Source organism: Suncus etruscus, chromosome 2, assembly GCF_024139225.1.
Source record: "Suncus etruscus isolate mSunEtr1 chromosome 2, mSunEtr1.pri.cur, whole genome shotgun sequence".
NCBI lineage: Eukaryota > Metazoa > Chordata > Mammalia > Eulipotyphla > Soricidae > Suncus > Suncus etruscus.
The window spans coordinates 10,653,633-10,675,948 of record NC_064849.1 but is presented as its reverse complement, the minus strand read 5'-3'; the positions used below and the strand labels follow the sequence as shown (position 1 = coordinate 10,675,948).

The 22,316-nt window shown below is 53.4% G+C and overlaps 2 protein-coding genes across 2 annotated transcripts in view; one reads left to right on the top strand and one right to left on the bottom strand.

Annotated features, from left to right (window-relative positions):
* CLEC16A (C-type lectin domain containing 16A) overlaps positions 1 to 3,089 on the bottom strand; it is a 101,777-nt gene extending 98,688 nt beyond the window's left edge. The window contains exon 1 of the mRNA XM_049768549.1: positions 2,842 to 3,089. Within this exon, the coding sequence (XP_049624506.1) occupies positions 2,842 to 2,921 (80 nt within the window). The 5' untranslated portion in view covers positions 2,922 to 3,089. The remainder of the gene's footprint in view (positions 1 to 2,841) is intronic.
* A 3,524-nt stretch (positions 3,090 to 6,613) lies between these two features.
* Positions 6,614 to 7,437, top strand: DEXI (Dexi homolog). Its single transcript, XM_049768544.1, has one exon. It carries the CDS (start codon positions 7,114 to 7,116, stop codon positions 7,393 to 7,395), a length of 282 nt encoding a protein of 93 aa, XP_049624501.1. The 5' UTR covers positions 6,614 to 7,113; the 3' UTR covers positions 7,396 to 7,437.
* Positions 7,438 to 22,316: the final 14,879 nt, after the last annotated feature.

The following is a 22,316-nucleotide window of genomic DNA, read 5'->3' as shown; positions in this document are numbered from 1 at the left end:
AGGCAAAGATGCCCTAGAAAGTCTTCAACAACTGGGTTGGAAGAAAGGTTTCCCGAAAATGCCAGGGCAAAGAGCACACATTCCTTTTTCTTTTTCTTTTTTTGGTTTTTGGGTCACACCTGGTGGCGCTCAGGGATTAGTCCTGGCTCTGTGCTCAGAAGTCGCTCCTGGCAGGCTCAGGATGCTAGGAATCGAACCACCGTCAGTCCTGGGTCGACTGTGTGCAAGGCAAACGCCCTACCACTGAAGAGCACACATTCTTAAGTCAATCCCTGGAGTCCCCACTTTCAGCAGTGGTTCCACCCCCCTTGTACAAGCATGTTTACCTCCCAACACTTTAGTCCCCACCCCATGCCAGGAAGAAAACAGTCTGAGTTTCATGGGGTCAGAGCGATAGTAGAGCAGAAAAGGTGTCTGCTTTGCACAAAGCCAACTCAGGTTCAATCCCCGGCATTGCCAGGAGTCCCTCGAGCTCTGCCAGGAGTGGCCTCCAAACCCCAGAGAGTTTCTCTAACATCAGATGAGGCCACAGAGAGTTGCACAGGGGCCAGGAAAGCCCTCACTAGCACCCAGGGGCCGGAAAACAAGCTCTATAGACGCCCAAGTAATTTAAGATGGGCCAGTGGAAGGAGTGGCAGAGAGCCAGACCCACCTCCCAGGGCCACCCACTGAAATTCCTGCCATCCCCAAGCCTCTCCCTTCCCCACCCAACCACCCCGCACATGCACATTCCGGCTGCCCAACACCCTTCCTTGTCTGGGGTGCCCCTCCTCCCATGAGTCCTTTTGAGTCTACCCCCAAACCATTCCTCCAATCTCCACTCGATGAGTCCCACCTACATGTATTAACACCTGCGCAGAAGCACAACCTCGCCCAGACACACATAGAATTTCTCTCCACCCACCTGCTTCAGGGGCTCCCATCTCCCATTCTTCACCCTCACCCTGCCTCCCAGCAGTGATCTCAGGAGCTCCCATGGGAAACCAGCCAATTCCTTTCCACCCCAAGCCTGCCTTCACCTCTACACCCCAATCCGCCAACCCACCCACCCCCAGGCCCCCAGCACCACCGCATTTTCTTTCCTTAAGTCATTCTATTCTCGATTTCCCATCTCAGCCCCAAAAAAACACTCTGCAGAATCTGAAGCTCTCCCCCATCCATTCACCACCATCAACCTCCCAGCTTTTCAGTAGCTCTCGAGCATCTATTGTACCCCAGACACAGCACTGGGCAGACCTCTGTGGGCAGGTGTCTCTGGCCCCTGACATGCTGTATTTTCATAGCAAAGAAGCGAAAACAAACAGGACGAATGCAGGCAGTGGGGTGCCCGGGATGGAATGAAGCGGAAATTGGGTGCCGAGATGATCGCATTTGGAGGTGGTGTAGTCTGAGAGGGCTTGCCTGTTAGGTAAACACAGCTACCACCACACTGGCTGGGCCACATATACGATGGATTTTCCAGGACTCAATTAGTCACTGTGCCCAGGGTAGGTAGCCCAGAAAGGTGAAGACATTAGTGCCGCACAGCCATGACCAGTGGGAACAGAATTCTGAAAGTAGGCCTGCCAAAAAGAAGTCACTCTGCCTCTGGCTTCCTATCCTGCTGCCCCCGGCTCAACTTCTGAGACTCCCTCCTCCTTTTCTGAGCTTCCTCCTCCTCGCTGAGGGCAGCTTTAATTTTAAATGAGTGCCCTAGATAGAGCCTGGCACCTGTCCAGCTCCCCCCCAACCCCCTTTCTAGGCACTCTTCTTAAAAAAATAAAACGGGGAAGAAGGGCTGAACAACTAACTCACTTATCAGAAACAGAACTTCCATGTCCCCCAATCTGTCCCAACTCCAGGATCCAAATTCTCTGACCCACCCACCCTCCAAAAAAAACTGTCCAGGGAAGAAGCAACATCCTGGGAGGGTGGGTAGCCAGCCCACTGGCTGGCCCCTTCCAGGCTCCTGACATGCAAACCCCACTGCCTAGGCTTTGCAGGTGGGGGAGATTGTGACCCCCAAAACACACACACACACCTTTCCAGTCATGACCCCCATCACACACAGAAGATCGTGGCCCCCTACACACACACACACACACACACACACACACACACCTTTCCAGGCTTGTGACCCCCAAAACACACACACACACCTTTCCAGACTCGTGACCCCCAACACACACAGAAGATCGTGACCCCCAACACACACACACACACACACCTTTCCAGGCTCCTGACATACAAATCCCAATGCCTGGGCTTTGCAGATGGGGGAGATCGTGACCCTCAATACACACAAACACACCCCAACCTTTCCAGGCTCTTGACATGCAAATCCCACTGCCTGGACTGGTGGAGATGGTGACCCCCAACACATACACACACACACACTGTGGGAGATGGTGACCCCCAACACACACACACACACACACATCTATCTTTCCAGGCTCTTGACACGTAAATCCCACTGCCTGGGCTGGGGGAGATGGTGACCCCAACACAGACACACACACACACACCCCTCTTTCCAGGCTTCTGACATGCAAATTCCACTGCCTGGGCTTTGCAGATGGGGGAGATCGTGACCCCAAAACACACACATACACACCTTTCCAGTCTCGTGACCCCCAACACACACACACACACACACACACACACACACACACACACACACACACACTTCTAAGCGACTTCCAAGGTCACATAGCTGGGGTCAGGGCTGGCAGTCAGGCGTTCGAACCCGGGAACCCTCGACCTCACACCCTCCCACACAGCCCCCCACTCCCATCCTCAACCTCCCAGGGACCCCAACCCAGGGCAAGGGGGCGCCCCAGGCCCCCCGCCGCCCTCACTCACTTGAGATGGTCCAGGGAGTGGATGTTGCGGGAGGACTTGCCGTGGCCCCCGCCCACCCAGCTCCGCGAGCGGCCAAACATGTCGGCGGCCCCGGCCCGGCGCTCGCCTCGCCTGGCGTCGCCTCCTCACGGCCTCACGTCCGAGCAGCCGAGCCCCGATGCGGGGCAGCCCAAGCCGAGGCGGCGGCGGCGGCGGCGGCCGTGGTGGCGGAGGCGCCGCCGAGCACCTTCCTCCCGGGCCCGCAGCCCCGCACTGACATTCAGCCGGAACCGGCCGTTTCGCCGCCGCGCTTTACGGCCGCTGTCGCGAGGGATGCTGGGAAATGGAGTTTCTCCGAGAGGCCACACCCACCCACCAGCCCGCGGGACTCTGCGAAAGAACTACAAAGACCGGCGTGCCTTGCGCGCAAAGGCGCGCCTGCGGACTCCGAGAAGAGGGAGGGGGCGAGAGGAGACGAGTCAGGTTCGAATCCTAGATGGTGCCACTGAGCCGCCAGGAGTGACTTTTGAGCTCAGAGCCAGGAGTAACCCCTGAGCACCGTCGGGTGTGACCCCCCCCCCAAAAAAAAACTAAAAACAAAAAAACAAAACAAAACAACAAAACTCTCAAAACCAAAAATAAAAAATAAAAAACCCAATAAAACCTAAACCTCTTGTTGGAGCTGGGAGAGAGGTCAAAGGACTGGAACGCATTCCTGGCATTTGCAGAACCCTAGATTGAATCCCTGCCCCGCGGCCTGGATGTAGGGGTTAAGTTTTAATAACCCCCCACAGTGCTGGGGAGCCACGCCCACCCCTTAAAAATAGCTCTTGCATGATGTGTTATGTGACACCGACCTAAGTAAGCGCTTTATATATATAAGGTAATTCTCACTTGCATGATTTGAGTACTGCTATTATTATCCCCATTTAATAGACTGAATCACAGAGATTGAGATTGGTTTGTTCCAGGCCATGCATGTCAAAAGTGGCAGGACCAAAGTTCATTCATGCTCCAAGACCCCATTTTTTTTTATCTTTCTATAAACTACACTGCACTAAGTAGAACTTATTTGTCCTCAGGGTGTATATTAGTTCCCTTACCCCCACTTTAATTAAAAATAAATATTGGAAAAAATAAATATTGGGCCAGGGTTATGTGAGGTCCTGGGTTTGATTCCTGGCAACAAATAAATAAATATTGAAATGCCTCGAAGCAACAGTGCCCCCAAATGGAATATTCTGTTATTACAGGGGATTTTTTTCTTTCAGGATATAGTATTCATTGAAACTCCATGCCACTTCTAAGTTTATGGAAGAAAAAAAAAAAAGAAAGAAGAGGAAGAAGGAAAGAGAAAGGTATGAGAATATAAAGATTCTTAGATAAACCAAGAAGATGAGTGTTGTATATAATTTTTTTCCTGTATTAGAAGACAGAAACTGATAGAAATAAAACTGACCCATTATAATTTATTTGCTTTTTTTAATTTGCTTGTTCACTTTTTTTTTTTTTTTTTTTTTGCTTGTTCATTTCTACATTTCAGGGATCTAAGACCTGTTGAGCCCTGTTATCTGGGATCAGAACAGAACAGATGCACAGGGTTTGGTGCCTAACAGGTGTTCAACAAACATTGGCACAGTGATGTGTGGCCTCCAGTCTGTCCCACCATCAGCAGCTGAGAGAGACATTAGTGGAATTTCTTTCTTTCTTTTTGCCTTTTGGGCCACACCCAGTGGCACTCAGGGGTTACTCCAGGCTAGGCGCCCAGAAATCGATCCTGGCTTGGGGGACCATATGGGATGCCAGGAGATCTAATCGAGGTCCGTACTAGGTTAGCTTGTGCAAGGCAAACAAATGCCCTATTGCTTGCATCACCGCTCCGGCCCTACATTAGTGGAATTTAATGGTTTGTCTTATAATGTAAATTTTCAAGAGACAAAGATAGTGACAATAAGTGAAGTTTCTAGGCTGTGAACATACATAAGACCAGCAGTTTCCAGGGCCCACTCATGTATTTGAACCTCATTTCGTCTATAAAATGATGTGGCATCCTATATCACCCTGTAGACCTCCACTTAAGTCAAAGACATAAGCTGCCAACGTAGTGTTTCATATTTGTAGAGATTTCATATTTGTTGAACTTTTTTACAAAGAGCTCTGGGCAAGACCTGTGTCCAGAAAGATGTTCTAGAAATTCTAGAAAGAAATGAGAAGGGAAATAGCTTTTTTTTGTGTGTGTGTGTGTATTTTTTGGTTTTTTTTTTTTTTTTTTTTTTTTGGTTTTTGGGCCACACCCGGTAACGCTCAGGGGTTACTCCTGGCTATGCGCTCAGAAGTTGCTCCTGGCTTGGGGGACCATATGGGACACCGGGGGATCGAACCGCGTTCCGTCCAAGGCTAGCGCAGGCAAGGCAGGCACCTTACCTTTAGCGCCACCGCCCGGCCCCTTGGTTATTTATTTAACTACATACATTGTAATTAATTCTTTTCAAACATAGCTTACAACATTTTCTGTTTGTTTATTTGGGGAGGAAGACTGGTTTGGGAAGCCACACCCTGTGATTCACAGGATTACTCCTGGCCTTGGGCTCAGTAATCACTTCTGGTGGTGGTGCATGGGGACTCTGTGGGGTGCCAGAGATTAAATTTGGATCAGCTGTGTCAGCTGTGTGCAAGGCAAGCACCTACCTGCTGTATTATCGCTCAGTCCCCCACCCCAAAGTGTGTGTGTGTGTGTGTGTTTTAATTTGTGTGTGTGTGTTTTAAGGCTTGGGATGTAGCTCAGTGATGAAACACTTATCTTCCCTTTGCTGGATTGACTGGATTCCAAGCCATAGTGGTTAAATAAGAAAGATGATGAAGAAACAGGAAGCAAGCAGCCTAGTGCTGACCGTCTGGCCTACCTGGAACTCTTATTTTTTTGTTTTTTTGGGCCACACCCGGTGATGCTCAGGGGTTACTCCTGACTATGCGCTCAGAAGTCGCTCCTGGCTTGGGGGACCATATGGGACACCGGGGGATCGAACCGCGGTCCATCCAAGGCTAGCGCAGGCAAGGCAGGTACCTTACTACCTGGAACTCTTAACTCAGAAAAATCCCTGCTAAGTTAAGCAGTTTCCAGAATTTGGAGAGAAGCAGCACCCAACACTGATTTCATCCCACCATGAAAAAATTTGCACTCTGAACAAGTCCATGATTTTCACCAAAGTCCCCCTACCCCAACTTCCCCCACCCAGACCCCCCTTCCCTTCACCCCAATTTCCAGCTGTTCAACCGACTCCTAAGGCAATTTAGAGACTCAGCTAAGTTCTGTCCATCGCAGAGAAAGCGGGTGGCTTTCCACCAATCCCCGCTCGGGAGAGGCGGGGCCTGTTTCCTCAGAACCAATGGGATCGAGGAAGGGGCAGAGCCCCAAACCCAAACCCGGAAAGCATCTTCGAGGCCCGCGCGCATCCCTAAGCTGGATGCAGAAACGGTACCCGCCCCGGGCGCCTCGCCCCGCCTCAGAGAGAGACTCGGACCAATGAGCGCGCGTGTAGAGCGGACCAATGAGCGCGGGGCAGGCGGGGCGGCTGGGGCAGCGGACCAATGAGAGAGGGGCAGTTAAAGAAGGCGGGCCAATGAGCTCGCTGGTGGAGCGGACCAATGAGCGCGGGGCAGCTGGAAGAATCTGGCCAATGAGAGCGGGGCTGCTGAGACGACGGACCAATGAGGGTGGAGGGGCGGGTCCGGAGGCGGGGCTGGAAACGTCAACCCCTTGGGCGACGCGGTGGCAGTGGCGGCTGCAGCAGCAGCAGCAGCAGCAGCAGCAGCAGCAGATATGGGCTCTGGGCCTGTGCGGGCTTGCAGCGGGGGCTCGAGGAAGAAGCACCCGAGGCGGGCGGGAGATCCTCGAGGCTGAGCTGCACTGCGATCCTCGCAGGAGCTGCGTGGGGTCCTCCCGGAGCCTCCCGGGGCTGCTGCTGAGACATCAGCCGGCCACTTGCCAAGGAAGGCAGGCAGGGCCCGTGCCTGGGTGCCCAGTGGGCACATCTGGGGGACAGGCCCTTGAGGCCCATCGGGAGCGTTGCAGGGGTCCGGGGCGCCTCTGCAGGGGTCCCCCCGGATCCACCGGGCCGGGCTGCAGGGGGTGGCGGGGTGGGGATCCCCTTGATGTCCGGTGCCCCCTCCACCCAGAACTCCCCGAAGGCTGCCCTGGATGGCTGAGCTGCCCCCTCGCCGGCCGGGTAGGCCCCGCAGCAGCTGAGCCGGGGAGGATCGCCGAGCCCCCCACCTGCCCCCTCGGCCCCTTGCATGCCTGGCGCCCAGGTCGCGGCCCACCTGGACGCCCTGGGCCCCCTGGTCCCCTCCTCGGTGCCGCTGCCCTCTATGTTCTACGTGGGGCTGTTCTTCGTCAACGTGCTCATCCTCTACTATGCTTTCCTCATGGAGTACATCGTCCTCAACGTGGGCCTCGTCTTCCTACCCGACGACATGGACCAGGCGCTTGTAGATCTCGGGGTGCTCTCGGACCCCGGCTCGGGACTCTACGAAACCGACTCGGAGATGGACGTCTTCGATGGCTACTTGGAGTAGCCGCTGGCTGCTGGCTCCCCCTTCTCCACACACACATACACGCCTGGCCCCCACGCACTGCTGTCTTCAACTGCTCGCCTTGCCATCAGTCTCTGCTGCTGCTGCTGCTATTTGGGGAAGGGGCCTCTCTCGACGAAGCCTCCCTTCTTCATCATCCCCCCAAGGCTTGTAAGTGTCTTCCTTTTCACCCCTAACTTTCCCTCCTCAGGAAATAGGGCTGGGAGAGGGGGATCCCCCAGCACACAACTTCCCCACCGACCTGGTCAGGTATTGGACACCCCCCCACCACAGGACGAAGCCTCCCTTCATCCCCCAAGGCTTGCAAGTGACCTCCTTTCCTCCTACTCTTCCTCCAAGGAAACAGGGCTGGGAGATGGGGATCCCCCTCCTTGGTGCCAGCACACAACTTCCCCCAGGCTTTCCAAGTTCCCCAAGCCCTTGGGGGACACCAGGAAGGGCTAGTCCCATCTCAGGTTCTAAGACGAAGGGCTGGAAAGCTCTCCCTCACTCAGCAGAAGGACTGGGAGGGAGAAGAAGGCAGGAGCTCAGTAGCATTGGGGGTGCCCCAAGGTCCATCCCTACTGCCACTGCTGATGGAAAAAGCCTTGACTCCCCAGATCCTTTTAAGGCAAAGCTGTCGGCTCCTCCCCTCAGTCTCAGCTGTGCTTGTTGTTGACCTTGGTATTTGGGGGGGTACTGGGGGGGGGGTTGTTGGAAGGAGCCAGGCACCAATTTTCCTCTGTCCTGTGATCTTTGGGACACTGGGTGGGGACTTAAGTAAAGCAGGGCTCTGAGCCAGGGCTGCGACAGGGAAAGCTTCCTTCAGGCCTTGTGTTTGCTGCTGCCAGAGGTGGGGGGTGGGGAGTCAGGGCACCCCAGCTGCTCACTTAGGCAGTTCCAGTTTGGGGGGGCTGCCTTCAAGGCCTGGGCTGGCTGGGGGAATGGGCGTTGCCCACGGTGTTTGATGGGTGGGTGGGGGAACCTCTGGGGAGGGGGGAGCACCTTGGTCTCCACTGGGTTGTCCTGCATGAAGCTTTTGGCCTAGCATCGCCACCGCTATTGGGAACTGGGAAAGGAAGATTCATGGAAGGGAGAAGCAGCAGTCCCATAGTCAAGAACAGCAGAGAGAGAGAGAGAGGGGCAGGCAAAGGCTGGGGGTAAATGTGGAGTTGGGGGTGCAGAGATTCCTTGGCTGAACCCCCCTCCCCTGCACCATTTTGGGATGTCACTAGGTGCAAATAGATCTTGAGACACACGGAGGGGGGTGGGCAAGGAGAAAACAGGCTGTAATAGGTATAGTCTTCCTTTGGAAAACAGACGTATGACCCATCACCCCCAGCAGTCTATGTACACCCCTCTTCCCTGTTTCCAACAGGGCAGGTTAGGGACCTCCCGTCATCATATTTGAGAGTGGAATGAGGTTGAGGGTAGAGTGAGGTAGCTCCGGGAGGGGCAGAATTCTAATGACAAGGTTTCTCTAAGGAAAACCTGATTTGAGCCCAAATTTGAGGGATTGGCAAAGGCAGGCCGAAACCGGGTCGGCCTCGAGCCATCCGCCAACAGGAGCTGTTCTTTGGGTGATGTTTGCTGAGTTCACTGGATAAAGTGTGTACTGAGCTCACTTGCTAGGCTAGCCAGTCCCAGCCTCTGACCTTGTGAACCTGGCCAGAGAGACCAGAGCATTTGCCAAGAAGAGTTGGAGAGTTTTGAGGTGCTGTGGAGACCCCTGAGGAGGGACATGGGTGCCCTTGCTCTGGCCCCTGCTCTGGCCTCAGCTCTCTAAATAGCACCAGGATAAATGACTTGGAAGAGAAAGAGCAGATCTGAGCTGGGCTGCCTTAGCTAGCGGAGCTTAGAGAAATTCGCTCCAGGGTGAGGGTGTGTCTGAAGTTGGGAGAAGGAGCCAAAAATACTGATCTGCGGAGAAGCAGTCTGGGCAGAGAGTAGTGGGTGTGGGAGAGAAATCAGGTCTTCCAGCAGTTGGAAGGCACATGCCCAGGAAGTAGTCCCAGTAGAGGCCAGTGGTGTGGGCTGGGGTGGACCCTGCAGAGGTGGGAGGCCATGATGCTGAGCCCCAGGGAGTCATCACCTTGGAAATTTGGGGGGCCCTGTTGAAGATGGATGTGATGGGGGTGAGAAGAATGATGTAGTGTCATTGGTCGGGGGCTTTCCCTTTGTCCTGTTCAGAGGGGACAGGAGGCTAGAAGGGAGGCTGAGTTAGTCCTGAGGGACGAGTTACCTTCAAAGCCCAAAGACCTTTTGGAGGTGAAGATTTGGGAATAGATCATAAACCTGTCCTGGATCTCGATCCTGGATCCCTCCCTTGCCTTTGCAAGTCCTGCCATGCCTTGTCGATAGATAGATAAATCCCTGCCCCTACAGCAAGCACCTGGCTTTCAGACTGAAGAATAATGGGGAGGAGGGAAGGACTCTCTCTCTTATTTATTTATTTATTTATTTATTTATTATTTTGGTTTTGGGTCACACCTGCCAGCACTCAAGGGTTACTCCTGGCTCTGCACTACTCAGAAGTCATTCCTTGCAGGCTCAGTGGACCATATGGGATGCTGGGAATCGAACCTGGGTCCATCCTGGGTTGGCCACATGCAAGGCAAACATCCTACCACTGTGCTATCGCTTCAGCTCCTCTCTTTCTTTTTTTAAATCTCTTCCTCACATTAACAGAAATAATTTCCTTTCCAGCCACAAACACTGGGCATCTTCCACTCCTACAGCTCAAGCCAAATGCTTCCGCATACTTTACTGCAAACACCGAGTAGAAACACCCTCAAGCATGTCTTGGGGACACCTGGCCATGTGTCAGAGAGACAAGGAGGCCTGGCGGACAAGGAGGCCTGGAGCTGTGGCATGGAAGTCAGTGGTCACTTCCTGCCACTCCTTTCCCCAAATCTAAGCGAAAAGAGTCTGAACCCCATCCAAGAATCAGGCCCTGAGTCCTGGAAATTCTGTACCAGAGCCAAGGAACGAGGCCCCATCTCTTATCTGTGCGCCCTTTTCTTTTTCTTTCTTTTTCTTTTTCTTGTTTTTTTGGGTCATACCCACTGGCGCTGAGGGGTTACTCCTGGCTCTGTGTTCAGAAATGGCTCCTGGCAGGCACGGGGGACCATATGGGATGCTAGGATTCCAACCACCGTTTGTTCTGGGTCAGCTGCGTGCAAGGCAGATGCCCTACCGCTGTGCTATCTCTCCGGCCCCAGCGCGCCCTTTCTCCGCTGCCTGGAGCCCAGAGCTGTAAATGCTCGCTCCTTCTCCTATGGACATGTGATGCACAGAAACAATGGTTCAGAGGATTTGGATGGAGCCTGGGGAAGGGGTTGCTTGGAAGACACAGCCAGCTCCCTGCTTTTCTCTGCCATGTGTACTATTCACATAATTCAGTTCCTTCAGCATGAGGGAGGCCAGATTAGGGTCATGCAGAGTAACAGAAACCTGTGCTTCGGACAGCTTGGTACTAGTCCCAGCCCCACCTCCAAGTCTCTGTGCCTCAGTCTCCTCCTCTGCGAAGTGGGCTTGGTGAGAATCGCCCTGTTTGTGAAATGTCTGTGAAACACAGCAGTAAACAAGGCTGTTAACCACTGTTAGGGTGCTTGGGAAGGCAAGCACTGGTTTTGGGGATCTGCATGTGCCCACGGGCACGCCTACTTCCCCTGCCTAGATGCTGGGAACAGAGCAAGGCAGACCCCAGGACAACATTCTCACTTTCCTGTGATCTCCAAAGACACTCACCACCACCCCTCACAAACTCTGGGTCCTTAGAGAGCCCTTCCTTGGTCTGAGTTTTCCAAGCCCAGTAATCGTTACCAGGAGCAGGAGTGGGGGTCTGGGGCTCCCCTCCGTCCCAGGTGAGAAGGTTGCTACCACTGGCCCCCGAGCCAGTGAGCTTTCCGGTGCATGCAGCTCAGGCCAGATTGATTTGTCCCGGTTTCTGATGCAAACGGGGAACCTGCCAGCTCCTGGCATGGATGAAGAAGAGGAAAAGGAGGGGAGGGTGTGGGGAGCTGAAATCCTCTGGGCTGGAGATGGGGAGAGACGGTGGGTATCCCTGCAGTATTCGCCTGGCCTGCTGGAGTTGGGGCTGGAGCGGAGGGTCTCCAGAGTCCCCCTTGGACTTAGTGCCATGGTTTCCTGCTTGGCCTCCAACGGCTGGCGTGTGCCCAACCCTACCTGCCCGGGTCCCCTGCACCGGTGGTGGACCCTGCCCTGCCCCCCTCTGGACATCAACCATATGGAATCTGGGCAGGAGGGCTGGTTGGAAGTGGGAGGCAGGGCAGGGACTGCCTGTAGTGATGTGGTCCATGTGAGAGGCGACACCCCCATAAGTATGATGGCTACCCCCCTGAACAGGAGATCCTCTAGGGGTGTGAGGAAGCAGGGAGGAGCCCTAGCCCCCACTCTGGTGGTTTCCCTTATCCTTCCATCTGGCTTGCCTCAGAAACCCTCTGGTAACCTCTGAGTTTTTGTTGTTTTTATTGTTGTTGTTGTTGTTGTTTTGGTTTTCAGGCCACACCCACTGGTGCTCAACTGTTTTCCTGGCTCTGCACTCAGAAATCACTCCTGGCAGGCTCAGGGGACTATATGGGATGCTGGGGATTGAACACAGGTCAGCTGCTTGCAGAGCAAATGCCCTATTACCTGTGGTGTGATTGATTTGACTCCCAGTTTTTTTGTTTTTTGGTTTTGTTGGGGCACACCCAGTGGCACTCAGAGGTTACTCCTGGCTCTGTGCTGAGAGATTGCTCTTAGCAGGTTTGGGGGACCATGTGGGATGCCAGGGATTGAACCTGGGTCCATCCTGGGACAGCCCCATGCAAGGCAAATGCCCTACCGCTGTGCTATTGCTCTGATCCCTCAGTTTTTGCTTTAAGTTTGGGGGACACACAGAGTGATGCTAAGTGCTTACCCCTGACTCGGTCACCCCTGGTGGGGCTCAGAGCTGGCAGTCACCATACCCCTGGGGTAGCTCTTCAACCCCGAGTTCTGCTTTTTAACTGTACTTTGATATCATTGGGTAAATGTAAAAATGTTCCATGTGGCATATAAACAGCTTCCTGTTTATCCCCCAGGCTCAACAGGAGAGTGGGGCATAAATATGCTTCACCCCATTTGCTCACAAACACTGCACATGCCTGGCCTGTGTTTGTGTCTGTGTGGTATACACATGGATGAACAGTGGTTGAGTTTTTTTATTTTTTAGTACCACATACATACACATTTCTCTTTCAACAGTTGAGTCTGGATATAGGTTCAGTCCATTTCTTTTTTTTTGTTTTGTTTTGTTTTTGGGCCACACCCGGCGGTGCTCAGGGGTTACTCCTGGCTGTCTGCTCAGAAATAGCTCCTGGCAGGCACAGGGGACCATATGGGACACCGGGATTCGAACCAATCACCTTGGGTCCTGGATCGGCTGCTTGCAAGGCAAACGCCACTGTGCTATCTCTCCGGGCCCCCATTTCTTTTTTTGTTAGTTTTTTTTTTTTTTTTGCTTTTTGGGCCACACCCGATGACGCTCAGGGGTTACTCCTGGCTATGCACTTAGAAGTCACTCCTGGCTTGGGGGACCATATGGGTCGCCGGAGGATCGAACCGCGGTCTGTCCTAGGCTAGCGCAGGCAAGACAGGCACCTTACCTCTAGTGCCACCGCCTGGTCCCTGTTAGTTTTTATATTTTTTGGTTTTAGGTCACATCTGTTGGTGCTCAGGAATTACTTCTGGCTCTGCACTCAGAAATTGTTCCTGGCAGGCTCCGTGGATCATAGGGGATACCAGGAATCAAACCCGGTCCGTCCTGGGTCGGCCACATGCAAGGCAAACGCCCTACCACGGGGCTATCTCTCTGGCCCCAAGTTTGTTTTGTTTTTGTTTTTGTTTTTTGGGGGGGTGCACTCAGCGATGCTCAGGGGTTACTCCTGGCTCTGTGCTCAGAAATTGCTCCTGACAGCCTCAGGGGACCATATGGGATGCTGGGGATTGAACCCGGGTCAGTTTTGGGTCAGCAGCATACAAGGCAAACGCCCTACCGCTGTGCTGTCACTCTGGCTTCAGTTCATTCCATTTCTAAGGTGTGTGTGTACTTTTCTCAGTCAGGAATATTTTACTGTCACGTACATTTAGATGCTGCCGCATTTTAATGGGTGTTTCCTTCACATCGGGACCTTCATTCTTAAAATCAGAGAACTGAAAAATGGTTGCATCTTAGGAACCACTTACCCTACGACAGACACCTTCTCCATTGTCCCCACAGCATCCTTTCATGATAGTCCCTCACAGCGGGGAATGAGGTGCAGGATGGTTTCTGGGTCATTCTTTGCCAAGTTCCTTATCATTTCCTCCTTAGGCAGTCTGTTCCCCAACACTGGCCATTTTGAAGAGCCCAAGTGCAGAGCTTTGGGGTTTAACACTTTACCCCAGGGGTGAGGTTCAGAGGACGCTTGTTGGCAAAAGAGCCACAGAGAAGAGGGAGTGTGCGGTCTCAACACCTTGGTCAAAGACACATGATGGGTGACACAGTGTCTGGCTGGCAGATCGCCTGGTGTTGTGACTCCTTTCCGAGCCGAGGAAGTTCATGGTTAAATGTGCTGACATTAGTGTTTTGCTTTCTAAAATCTACCTTTTCTGTAACTGCAGTTTTTTTTTTTTTTTTTTTTTTTGAGCAGGGGAGGCCACGTTCAGCAGTTCTCAGGGGCTACTCCTGGTTCTGTGCTCAGGGCATCCTTTTGGCTTTAGGGATTGAACTCAGAGATTCAGCCCCAGGCCAGGTAGGAAGTGCCTTCACCTTTGTCCTAGCCCTCCAAGCCCTGTGAATGCACATTTTAAGAATGTTGACATCTTTGAAAAAGGTACAGTCACAGGCCTTGACCTAGATAAAAATAGTAAGTGCTGAAGCCATTAACTTCTGCCCCACTGTGACAGGCCATGGAAGTCCGGGGACTTTGGCTGCTGAATGTTAGTTTAAAAGGGAGGTTAGTTGGGGCTGGAGCGGTAGACAGCACAGCCTTCCATGTAGCTGACCTGAGTCCCAGCATTCCATATGGTACCCCACAGCCGGCCAGGAGTAATTTCAGAGTGCAGAGTCAGGAGTAATCTGAGTTCTTCTGGGTGTGGCCCAAAAACAAATAGAGAGAGAGAGACAGAGAGACAGAGACAGACAGAGAGAGACAGAGAGACAGAGAGAGCGCTATGGGGATAGCACAGCAGGGAGGGCACTTGCTTTGCATGTAGATGATCTGGGTTCCATCCCTGACATCCCATATGGTCCCTGGAGTGCAGAGGCAGGAGTGAACCCTGAGCACCAAAGGGTATGCACCCCCCAAAAAAAAATCAAAATAAAAGGGGTGTTAGTGACCAGGGGGAGTCTCAAGGCATGGTCAAGGACCAGAAATGCCCCCATGTAACAGCCCTGTCATTTCAAATCCTCACTGCAGGGTCTCTAAACCTGAAGCATAAGCTTTGCCAGTCTGACAAATGTGATTTTCAATCTGGCTACACCCACTCCTTGGGCATGGGTTCAGGGGACCCTCCCCCTCCCAAGCCTCAGTTTCCTCTCTGAGAGGCTAGTGTCCTCTAGTGACAGGGAGGTAGGCGGACTGTGCTAAAGGCAGGTCAGCCGGGGAGGCGACCTTCCTCCTCCCTCCTAGCCTTGTTTGGGGCGCTGTCCTCATGGGCAGCCCTGGATACCCATGACTTAAGCCCCAGGGATGCAGAGTTCATACCATCCTCCCTCCCAGCCACCTGGTTACCCTAACCCGAGCCTGGGGGTGCTGGAAGGGCGTGGCCACATTCCTGGGATTCCTGCCTGGCAGGGATATTAAAAATAGCTTTAACACTAGCAGCCTCACCCAGCATCATCCTGGCTTCCCCTGAGCGTCACCCTAGGAAGCAGGCAGGGCCTCTGGAACCTCATTATCCAAGAAGGGGCCCCAGACACCACCCCTCAGGCATCATCCCATGGGGAACACGTGTTGAGCACTGGGTGCGAGAACCGGATCTCCGATGAGTAAACCTCCAGACCCTCCTGCCAAGAGTCATTCCTCGCTGTCACCAGGCCAGCAGTGGGGACACCAGCAGGACGTGTATCTCTCCCACTTCAGTGGTAGTTTAGTCCAAGGCAGTAGAAAAGCAGGTCCAGAGGGGGCTCCCAGGAGGCCAGAGAGTGACCTTCCACCTCTCCCCATTGCCTGCCTCAGTTTTCAGCATCTTCTGCTGCATCTCTCAAGCAGCCTGGAGGGGCCAGGCAGGCCTCAGTCTCAATGCCAGAGAAGGGAACAGGGACAGAGAGGTTTAGAGACCTGCTCGTGACTGACCACCCAGCCAGGCTGTCCCTGCCCCTGCCCTGTGCAGACAAGAACCTCCCCACAAGCAGGGCCAGCCCTTAACCCCACAGCCTCCCGACGGGCACTCGCAGTCTGGATGGCTCCACCGTTTCCTCCCCTGCCATGTCTTCTGTGTGCTATGCTTTGGCGGGTTCCCGGTTTGGACCGAGCAGATGCTATTCTGGACAGTCCTTCAGGGGACCTGGCACCTCTGTCCAGCTCTAGGGAGCTGCCTGAGGACAGAGCCACGGATCCCACAACCCAGACACCAAAAAGGAGCTTCTGGGGAGGCCCTCCTCGGAAGATGTCAGGTCAGCAACCCGACATGAGACCAGCAGCGAGACCAGCTCTGGGGCTTACCTCCTGGTACTTCCCATTCGCTTCTGTTCCCGCCGCTGCCCTGAGCTCTTCCTTGGCTGGCACTTGGAAATGGAAACACACCTGGTGCCGGGGAGGGTCCCCCCTGAAACTGCTGTGGGTGGCTTTGAGACAGGGTAAGGAGGGTCCTGGTATCAGCCTCCTTGGCATCTGAGCTCAGAAACCCCCAAGTCAGTGCAAACGGAGCCCGTGTGCCTGCCCAGGGAACTGGTATTGATCTGCGGAAGGCTGGAGGCTCTGGGATGGCAGGGATGGGAGCCTGAGGGCACAAAGCCTTCCAGGATGCTGTTCAGCACTTCAGAATGCCAACTGCAGGGGCAGGAAAGATAGCACAGTGGTAGGGTGTTTGCCTTGCACGTGGCTGATCCAGGATGGACGGTGATTCGAATCCCGGCATCCCGTATGGTCCCTTGAGCCTGCCAGGAGCGATTTCTGAGCACAGAGCCAGGAGTAACCCAAGTGCCGCTGGGTGTGACCCAAAAACAAAACAAAAAAACAAATGCCAACTGCAGTTCCCACAGGAGGGGTTGTCCTTGCCTTTGGGGGCAGTGGGCTGGGCCATTGGATGACACAGGCTGTGGGTTCCACAGAGAGCATATGGACAGGGAAAAACCCGAATGGAGGTTGGATTGCAGGGATGGGGACAAAGTGAGGGTGAGAGAAGCTGCAGAGACACCCCATTGCCCTGCCCATGCCCACAGGTAGGAACACGAGTGGGAACAGGAAGTGACGATAATGGCAAATCCTGGGCTCCTGACCGGGTGCTGCTGACTGTGGCTTCTTAAAGGCTGTAGAACTTTTTCTGGGTGGGGTTTGAGAGTTGCCTGGAGAGTCCCCTGAGCTTGCTCTCTTCCCTTCCCAGACACCAGGAGCCCCCTCTTCTCTCTTCCGGTAAGCAACTGCCTCCCAGTAAAGACACCTGGCCAGCCCAGGAGCTTAAAGGAATAAGACAAAGTCAGTTAGAAAAGAAAAATGCGGGGGGCCAGAGCAAAAGCATAGTGGTAAGGTGTTTGCCTTGCATGCGGCCAACCCAGGACAAACTCAAGTTTGATCCCCAGCATCCCATATGGTTCCCTGAGCCTGCCAGGAGTGATGTCTGAGCACAGAGCCAGGGGTAATCCCTGAGCACTGATGGGTGTGCCCCCCCAAAAAAAAACAAAACAAAAGAAAAGAAAAAGGTGCATCATAGGAAATAATGGCATGCCATCAGCCCAAGCTCTGCTCCCCAAAAGTTGAGGAGCAGAGGCAGACTCCCCATCCTGCAGAGCCTCCTGGGGTCTGGTGGAGGGACCCCCAAGCCCCTCTACACACAGTGGATATGGCAGAGACGGGACCTGAACTTCCATTCCAGTAACTTCCCTCTGTTCCTCCCCCAGGCCTGCTGCTTTCCTCAGAAACTCTGTGCCAGCAGAGATTCCAGCCGGGACCCCAGAGTGGGGGACAGAGACAACCAGACCAGACCGAGGGGCTCAGCTTTGCCTGTGACCCGCCCACCATGTTTGTTTACAGGATCCCAGCCAGAGCGGGGCTCCCAGCTCCTCACCCTGGCTCCTCGCCTGGTTGCAACCGCTTTTCTTTGCCCACTTCGCCTTTGGAGGGGACTTTTCAAACTGGGATACACACAGGCCCGGAAACCACTCCCAGCTCTGTGTGATGCCAGGGCCACTTACCCTCACAGTTTCAGGGAGCAGCTGAGAAGGGGGAGCAGCTGAGAAGATGGGGGTGTAGGTGCCTTCCCCGACCAGCCAGGGCAGGCATTTGTCTTGGCTTCAAGATGCTGGCTGGTGGCACCCTGGTTGCTGCGGGGACTCCCTCCCCCTGCCTCGCCCTGCACAGCTGTCTGCTGTGGAGACCAGTAGGGGCGTGAAGACTTGATCTGATGAATCTATCAAAGCAATACTTCGGGGTCGATTCTTTCCATTAAAAGTGTTTGCAACTCCAGCCGGAGGGCCTGGCCTCTTCCTTCCACCCTGCCTGGGCACCAGGTAGGAGAGTGGAGAAAAGGGGCCAGGGAGAAAAACGGGGTGAGGAGTCCCATGTGCCAGCCTGTGCTTCACTCCAGCCACAGAGGGAGTCACTGCAGGGAAAGGTGCGGGGTGGGGATGCAAGCCACACACACACACACACACACACACACACACACACACAGCACTGTACCCTCAGTCTCCACTTGTCCATCCAGCTCCCTACTAAATGGGACCATGACCTCAGATCTGGGGCATGGGGCCAGGTGATAGTATGTGGCGAGCAGAACAATCCCCCCTCCCCCCAGACATTGTTCTCTCTTCTATTTCTTTCTTCAATTTCTTTTTCTCGTTTTCCTTTTTTTTTTTTTTTTTTTTGGCCACACTCCTGGCTTCGTGCTCAGAAATCACTCCTGGCAAGCTTGGGGGACCATATGGGATGACGGGATTGAACCCGGTTCCCTCGTGGATCGGCCGTGTGCAAGACAATTGCCCTACTGTTGTACTATCACTCTGGCCCCATCTTTTTTTTTTTGTTTGTTTTTTTGGGCCACCCCTGGTGATGCTCAGGGGTTACTCCTGGCTATGCGCTTAGAAATCGTTCCTGGTTTAGGGGAACATATGGGACGCCAGAGATCAAACCACCGGCCATCATGGATCAGCCTCGTGCAAAGCAAACACCCTACTGCTATGCTATTGCTCCTGCCCCATCCTTTTTATCTTTTTTTTTTTTTTTTTTTTTTTTTTTTTTGGTTTTTGGGCCACCCGGTGGTGCTCAGGGGTTACTCCTGGCTGTCTGCTCAGAAATAGCTCCTGGCAGGCACGGGGGACCATATGGGACACCGGGATTCGAACCAACCACCTTTGGTCCTGGATCGGCTGCTTGCAAGGTAAACGCCGCTGTGCTATCTCTCCGGGCCCCTTTTTATCTTTTTAATTCAAACATCGTTATTTACAAAGTGAATCATGATCAAGTTTCAAGCATACGATGTTTCAGCGCTGTCCCTCTGTTTCCCTCTCTCCCTTTTTTTATTTCCTTTTACACCGCACCTGATAGTGCTTGGGATGGTGCCATTCAGGAGGAGTTCAAACCCAATCCCCCTTCCCACTGTTTTGATTCCCCTGGATTCTTGGTTATTTTTGAAGTGGATGAGACCATTCTTTTTTTTTTTTTTTTTTTTTTTTTTTTTTTTTTGGGCCACACCCGTTTGACGCTCAGGGGTTACTCCTGGCTATGTGCTCAGAAATCGCCCCTGGCTTGGGGGGACCATATGGGACGCTGGGGGATCGAACCGCGGTCCGTTCCTTGGCTAGCGCTTGTAAGGCAGACACCTTAGCTCTAGCGCCACCTTCCCGGCCCAAGGATGAGACCATTCTTGACGTGTCCTTGAATGTCAAATTTCCAGGATCTTCTCTTCCCCACCTTTCCTTCAGTGTGGAGGTGTGTGTTGAATACACAAAATGGATTAGGGTGGGGATGGAATGGTGGGGGGCTGTGCATCCATTCCAGAGGTCTACTGAGCACTTCCTGGCTATGGAGGATGTTGTGGACTGCTCCTATGATAGCAGGGGACCGGGTAGCAAGAGATGTAGGGGAGAAGGGCAGAAACTCTTGGATGGCTGGTGCCAGAAAGCTGATCTTTAACCCCACGAGGGGCAGAGGAACATTCTAGGTAGAGGAAAGAATGACAGAGTTTCCGGGGCCGGGCGGTGGCGCTGGAGGTAAGGTGCCTGCCTTGCCTGCGCTAGCCTAGGACGGACCGCGGTTCGATCCCCCGGCGTCCCATATGGTCCCCCAAGAAGCCAGGAGCAACTTCTGAGCGCATAGCCAGGAGTAACCCCTGAGCGTCACAGGGTGTGGCCCAAAAACCAAAAAAAAAAAAAAAAAAAAAAAGAATGACAGAGTTTCCAATGATCCAAAGTATGAAAGGGAGTAACTAGCCCTCCAGCAAATTCCATGGAGAAGTTCTGTGATCAGGTCCATTGGACAGGCCAGGAGATTGAGGCCTCCCATGAGAGGTTCTGCCTGAGGACATGCTCCAGGGCCTGAAGGCCCCAGGGTCTGTCTACCCCCTCACTGGCCAGCTCAGGGGACAAAGCTGGACACTACTCTCATTTACTGAGCACTTTCTCCATCCCTTCCTATGAGTCCCATTTACCTGAGGGTGTCTGGAGGGCGGGGACACCAGCTCAGGAGCTCAGCATCTATCCTGCAAGCTTGAGGCTTTGAGTGTGATCCCTGGCATGCCCACATGTGCTCTGAGCACTGTAGCCAGACTGTGCATGAGGCACCAGACTATAACTTCCCCGGTTCACACAGCCCTGTTACGTCATAGGAGGGGAACAAAAGGCAGGACTGTGGCATACTGAGACATTGATGTCATCTTTTTGTTATTGTTATTTTTTGGCCACACCCAGTGACACTCAGCGGTTACTCCTGGCTATGTGCTCAGAAATTGCTCCTGGCTTGGGGAACCATATAGGACACCGGGGATCAAACCCAGGTTCGTCCTGGATTGGCCCTGTGCAAGGCAAAACACCCTACAACTGTGCTATCTCTCTGGCCCATGATGTCATCTTCTTCCTCCCCATGCAGACCAAAATCAGGGTACCATGCTTCCTGTGAGCCCCCCCCCCCCCCCACTGATGGGTACAATAGAAGCCAGGTCACAGGCTGAGAGGCTCAGACACTTCCACATCCACAATGGGGATCACAGAGAAGTAGGGAGTTTTCTGGCTTTTCAGAGCCCAAATGGGTGGCATAATTTAAGGCCCTTTGAAGCCAGGCCGAAGCAGACAGAGCCCCTCAGCACAAGGGTCCAGTGATGAGGAAGACTTTTCCTCAGCCTCCTGCATGCACCCCATGCCCTGCCCTTGGGACAGGAAAGAGACACATGCCCTAAATCATGGCTGTGTACTGATTGACAGGAGGTGCCAGCAGACACAGTCGGGCCAGCATCTCTGCAGAAGCTGACCCCTCTCCAGCTGGCACAGTGGTGAGAGGATGCCAACATGGTGAAGGCCAGTCTCCCAGGGCACAGGGGCAGGTGTGAGGCCAAAAAAAAAAAAAAAAAATCCCCAACCATCCCACTCCAACTTAGCTAACGTGTATGTCATGTCATGGCTTCTCCAGGGTCTGCAGAACCCGGGAAAGGAAACTCCATCTAAAGGTACAGTACGCATGCTGGAGTGAACTCTGCTAGCTACAGGCTGGGATGCTGCAAGTCTGCTCATGTGTGTACGGATGTGTGAACCTGTGTGTGAGCATATGTGCAAGTGTGTCTAAGGATTTGATGGTGTGTGACTTTGAAGACTTGTTTTTGGGGGGAAGGGTTTTTAGGCTACACTCAACAGTGTTCAGGGCAGGGGTCCTCAAACCAAGGCCCATGGGCCACATGTGGCCCTCTGAAGATATTCATCTGGCCCACTGGGTGTTTTAGCTGTCGCTGCCTGTCCTAGGCCCACAGTGCTCATGTGTGGGATGTGGCCTCACTCTGATTCCCTTATCTCTGTCTACTCGACTCCTCTTAGACCTAATATCTGTGCATCTCTCTCCTCTGAGACATCCTAAATCAGGAACCATGCATTCAAAATGCCAACCCTCGTGGCCAGAGAGCTAGCACAGCAGTAGGGCGATTGCCTTGCATGCAGTTGACTTAGGACGTGTGGCGGTTCAAATCCCGGCATCCCATATGGTCCCCCGAACCTGCTAGGGGGTGATTTCTGAGCGCAGAGCTAGGAGTAGCCCCTGAGCACCGCGGGGTGTGACACACACACACACACACACACACACACACACACACACAAAACAAAACAAACAAAATGTCAACCCTCTTTTGCAACACTTATGTCTGTGAATAGACATTTTCCGGGATGAAACATCTGAAATCTCCAACTAAGTCTAGACTAACTAAGGCTCGCTTGCATCACTTGCTATGACTAGCAATGACAAATACGGAACTAGACATTGGCTATCTTTTTTTTGTTTGTTTTTGGGCCGCACCCGGCGGTGCTCAGGGGATACTCCTGGCTGTCTGCTCAGAAATCACTCCTGGCAGGCACGGGGGACCATATGGGACACCGGGATTCGAACCAACCGCCTTTGGTCCTGGATCGGCTGCTTGCAAGGCAAACACCGCTGTGCTATCTCTCCGGGCCCGACATTGGCTATCTATTAGCCAAAAGCAGACTCAGAGTTCCCACTGAAATACTGGTAATTTTGTTGATTTACTTGTTCTTCATTTTAAAT

What these genes read in the sequence shown, in the direction of transcription:
- DEXI (XM_049768544.1), top strand. Translation starts at nt 7,114, where the DNA reads ATGCCTGGCGCCCAGGTCGCGGCCCACCTGGACGCCCTGGGCCCCCTG.